At 62.8% G+C, this 4,743-nt stretch overlaps 1 protein-coding gene and 1 non-coding gene across 2 annotated transcripts in view; one reads left to right on the top strand and one right to left on the bottom strand.

Moving 5' to 3' along the window:
• Window positions 1-787: 787 nt before the first annotated feature.
• Window positions 788-858, bottom strand: TRNAG-GCC. Its single transcript has one exon. It is a non-coding gene; the product is annotated as a tRNA-Gly (tRNA).
• A 186-nt stretch (window positions 859-1,044) lies between these two features.
• Window positions 1,045-4,743, top strand: part of HES7 (hes family bHLH transcription factor 7) — a 4,455-nt gene continuing 756 nt past the window's right edge. Inside the window, exons 1-6 of the mRNA XM_034647275.1 lie at window positions 1,045-1,104; window positions 1,474-1,540; window positions 2,511-2,617; window positions 3,550-3,645; window positions 4,235-4,322; window positions 4,647-4,738. Coding sequence (XP_034503166.1) covers window positions 2,576-2,617; window positions 3,550-3,645; window positions 4,235-4,322; window positions 4,647-4,738 — 318 coding nt within the window. The 5' untranslated portion in view covers window positions 1,045-1,104; window positions 1,474-1,540; window positions 2,511-2,575. The remainder of the gene's footprint in view (window positions 1,105-1,473; window positions 1,541-2,510; window positions 2,618-3,549; window positions 3,646-4,234; window positions 4,323-4,646; window positions 4,739-4,743) is intronic.

The following is a 4,743-nucleotide window of genomic DNA, read 5'->3' as shown; positions in this document are numbered from 1 at the left end:
CGGCCCGACGCGTGCGGGATCAAAGCGGCCGGGAAGGGGCGGCCGGGGAGGTGGCGGGGGGCCCGGAGGTGTGAGCGAGCTTCCCAGGGGCTGGCCGGAGCGTGGGAGCGCAGAGTGCCGGTAGGCGACAGAGACCCGGAGAGACGACGAGAGATCAGAGACCCGGGCGCGCCGGAGACGAACCGCGCGGGCCGGAGAGGCCCGGAGCTAGAGACGCACGGACACAGGTGCAGACCCAGCGAGAGTGCGCGGAGGTTGCTAAGACACCTGGCGAGAGAGAGCGGCCGAGGGGGCCGCGGGGGGGCGGGGCACAGGAAGACGGCGGCACCAAAAGGCCGGGACCCGCGGACTTAGAAAAAGCAGGCGCGCTTCAGAGAGAACAGAAACCAGGAGAGAGCGAGCGAGTCAGAGAAAGGGCCAGAATTGCCGGGGACTTGGGGCGCGTAGGGCGGGAAGACCCCGCCCCTCCCCCGCGGAGGGTGGGAGGACCCCCGGGGCAGGGATCCGAGCGGCGTGTCCTTTCTCAGGGTCACGCCTGCAGAGGTGCGGGGCCCGGGGGGCGGAGGGAAGGGTGTGGAAGGCAGCAGGACCCCCGGTCTGGGAGGACGGGAGTGGGAGGATCTTGCGAATCAGATCTGGATCCAGAGCCTCCAACTTTGCCATAGGGTAAAAAATTTGAGTATTAATATTTGCTGGGAATGTTAAACCGAGATGCTTCTCAGACATCTCGGCAGACTTCTCCCCTATTTGGGGGCAAGAGAAGGAAAAAAAAAAAAAAGTCAGGTAATGCATTGGCCGGGAATCGAACCCGGGCCTCCCGCGTGGCAGGCGAGAATTCTACCACTGAACCACCAATGCAAGCGACAGTGACCTTTGCCTGTTTCTACCTGAGCTTGTAGAAGGTGGAGGCTGCCGCGGTCAGGCCGAAGGTGTAGGCCAGGGGCTCGGCGAAGGAGTGCCTCGGATTAGCTGACGCGGATGGAGCGCCAGGCCATCCTTCCTCCCGCCTGGATCCGGCCACAAGGCCATAAAGTCGCCCCATATGGCCAGGGGCGGCCCCACACCCGGGTGCGAACAGCCCGGGGCCCCGAGCCTCGCGTGCAGGTGAGAAAAACTCAGCCCTAGCGCAGGTTCCCAAGGAGGGGGGCGAGGGGGGCTGCTGGGGCCACACATCTGCGCTCCCATTTGGCCCAGGTAGGGGGAGGTGGGATGTGCTGGCGGCCCTGATCCCAAATGGGAGCGCCCTGCACAAGGTCTGCGTCTCTCCGGGCTCGGGCTTTGGCAAGGCAGGCTCGGTGAAAACAAAACAAAACAAAACCCCAAGGTGTGGAGAGGCCTTGGGAGGGCTCGGAGGGCCTCACCCGCCTCTGACTCCGCAGCTTATCTTCCGACTTGGTCTGCAACCTTGTCTTTGCGTGTCCTTGTCCCGGACAGTCTGGCTGTCCCGTGAAATCTCTGATTTTATCTTCTCAGACACTTTATCCTGAAGCCTCCGAATGTTCACGCACCAATCTGCAGAGGGTCATGTTCTTGGTTTGAGGTGGGTGTTGATCCCTTTTTGTATCTCTTTCTTGTCCCTTTAAGAAAACTGCCTGCTTCCTGCTCCCCGATGGGCTCAAGGGGTCCCCAGGAGCAAGTAGCAGGACCACGACTTATGTCGGGTGTCCTGGAAGCCATACGCCTGAATCTCCTATAATTCGTTTTCAATCAGATACTTTTAAGTGGGAAGGTCTCTCCACCCTCTGCCCATGCTTCAAAGCCTCGCTTCCTCTTCCTTGAGGGTCCCGCTCCTCCCCAGTCCAGCCATCCGTCAGTAGGACCCTCTTCCCAGCACCTCCCTCACCCTGCTCTGTAATAGCTACTTGATAGCACACCGTCTTTTCCACTCGATCCCGTGGGAGTAAGCTGGGCGTCTAGTGTTATGTCAGTGTGAGCGACCCAAGCCTAGACCAATGTGCGCAGTGTTGGGGGAATCGAATGAGATTCACTAAGATCGCACAGAACGGCTCCTTCACCTCCCCGCAGAGCCCCAGTTGAATGAAATGACAGATTCGCCCAGCACATTCGGGTCTCTCCCTTACCCAATTAGGGGGTGGATTTTGGGAGAAGGCGTATAAGATCCAGTCTGGGGGCTATAGGGGTACAAACTTTTAATTTCAGAGTCGGTGGGGGAACAGAGAGCTCCCTAGAAAGCTGCGATTGGTGGTGGTGGTGGGGGGGGTACTCTGAACTTCATTCCTGAGTCCTGTCCAAAATCACTTCAACTCCCCTTTCCCCTAATAACCTCCTCCCTTCAGCTGGGTTCCGCCTCATTATACAGCCTTAGGGTCCTTAAACCAGCCGGTTCTGCATTGGCCCCTCATTTCCCACACTCCCAGGCCAGTTCCACTCCTTCCCCTCCCCCTTGCGCTCCTCCCCTTTCCGGGAGCCTCGTGCCGCGGGCGGCGCCGGCCGGGATCCGGGTGCCGAAGGGGGCGGGTCCGGGTCCTACCCCCCCCTCCCCAACACAGGAGCCTGCGGGATATAAGGCGCCAGGCGGGCAGGGGCTCGGTCCACACCAGGGTCTGGAGGAGCGATGGTCACTCGGGATCGAGCCGAGAATAGGGACGGCCCCAAGGTGAGGGGCGGGAGGAGAGGGAGCAGAGGTCGCTGGTCGGATCGGGGGACAGCGTCCCTGAGACCCTGGGGGAGGGAAGAGCCTGGAGGCTCAGGGCTGGAAGCGGGAGAGGTGCGTGGGGGGACCCAAGGAGCCAGGAGCTGGGAAGGAAGCTGCAAAGTATGAAGAAGGGGACAGGGTCGGAGCAGGAGCTGCGTGGGCGGCAGAAGTCGAGGTCTTGGGTTTGGGTTAGAGGATTTGGCACCTTGCGGCTTGGAGGGCGTGGGAGGGGGCAGGGGTTTGAGTGAAATAAGCAAGGGGAGCGCAGAGCTAAGGGAGGCGGGTGGAAACAAAAAGCGGAGAGGCTAGGCGCTTGCTCCACGCGCGCCGTGAGCCGGAGCTGGCTCAGTGCATCCTTATAGAGAAGGCCTGGAAGGCATTGGTTCCAGAGGCCTGAGACCGGTGGAAGATTTTAGAACTAGTGGAGAAAGGTGACTGCAACGACGGGTTAGAGGGAGAAGAGGAGGCGCGGGCGCGCTGGGTATCTCCCTTTCTACACTCAGGGCCGCCAACTGAGAGCCTGGCACCTTGCGGGCCACGTGTCTGGGCGCAAAGAGGGCCCCAAAGTTCTCCACTGAGACAGAGACTGCACGAGACGGAGACGTAGAGAGAAAAGAGAAGGAGAGACACAGAGAGGGGAGGAGGGAGGACAAGGCTGAGAGAGGAGAATGCTGAAGACCCGGGAGAGAGAGGAGGCGAGCTTACAGACATTGACCCTAGGGGCCTTGGGAGGGGGAGCGGAGAGGGATCCAAAGGGTCCGGCCCTAGGCTCTCGTTGGGGTGTTCGGGAAGGGGTGCGGGCGGGACTCTCCCAGCGGCGGGATCCGAACGCCCGCGCGGCCGCGCTGAGTCTCGGTCCGGTCGGCCCGCTCTCCCTTTCCTGCTGGTCGCAGATGCTGAAGCCGCTGGTGGAGAAGCGGCGCCGGGACCGCATCAACCGCAGCCTGGAAGAGCTGAGGCTGCTGCTGCTGGAGCGGACCCGGGACCAGGTCAGTCCTTCCGCCGTCCCCGGACCGTCCCCAGCATCCCGTCCTCGCGTCCCAGGGCTTCCTACTGGGGTGGGGACACATGCTGCATTGGCTGACCCAGGCCCCAAGGCATCCTGACCCGAGTCCCGCCCTTGGAATCCCATCCCAGAGCCCCCTCTCGCTCTCAGAACGCGATCTTCATGGCCACCCCTCGGGTCTGTAAGTTTCACACCCGGCTCTGTAAATTTCACTCCCAGGGCCGGTCAGTTTTCAACCTCTGGGTCTGTAAACGCTCCCTCCTCCTCCCCCACGCGCCCTCACAACAGCCTGCAGGGTGGTTAATTTCAGTCCCTGGGTTTGCTGTTTCAAACCCCCTCCGGACGCTGTGGGTTGGTTTCATCCCCTCGGGTTCGACGGTGTAGTCTCAAGGTTTCCCGGGACCATTCTTGGTCATCGCCACTCCGTATTCGGTCGCGCGCTCCGTGGGCAGCGCGCACACGCGATCGGGGGCACCCCCAGCTCCCGCATCCCCCCTCCCTTCTTCCCCCTGCCACTTCCCCCTCTCTCCCCACCCCTCTCTGTCTTTGCGCCCTCCCCCTCCCGTCTGTAGAACCTTCGGAACCCGAAGCTGGAGAAAGCAGAGATACTGGAGTTCGCCGTGGGCTACTTGAGGGAGCGAAGCCGGGTGGAGCCCCCGGGTACAGCGCGGGGGTGGGGCAGCGGAGGGCGGGAGGGGGGATTCACGGAGGCCCGGGCCGGGGTAGCTGGGGCGGACCCTGCGATGGACGGTGGGCTTGGGGAGTGGTAGGCTCTGCTCCGAGGCGAGGTTAATAACACCCGCGCGTGTCTGTCTCTGTGTCTCCCTCATTTTCTCCCTCTGTCCGTCCATCTGGCTTCCTGTCTCTGTCTGTGCGTCTGTCGGGCCTCGGTATCTCTGCGCCCCGCCCCTTCCCTCCCCCCTGCTGGGCCCCTGCCCTGCCCGCCCGTCCTCCCGCCGGCCGCACCCGCCGCCGCGGCTCCAGGGGTTCCCCAGTCCCCAGCCCAGGACGCCGAGGCGCTCGCCAGCTGCTACTTGTCCGGCTTCCGCGAGTGCCTGCTCCGCCTGGCGGCCTTCGCGCC

This window comes from Ailuropoda melanoleuca, chromosome 17 (assembly GCF_002007445.2).
Source record: "Ailuropoda melanoleuca isolate Jingjing chromosome 17, ASM200744v2, whole genome shotgun sequence".
NCBI lineage: Eukaryota > Metazoa > Chordata > Mammalia > Carnivora > Ursidae > Ailuropoda > Ailuropoda melanoleuca.
The sequence above is the reverse complement of the archived record's forward strand: the minus strand, read 5'-3'. Positions and strand labels throughout refer to the sequence as shown.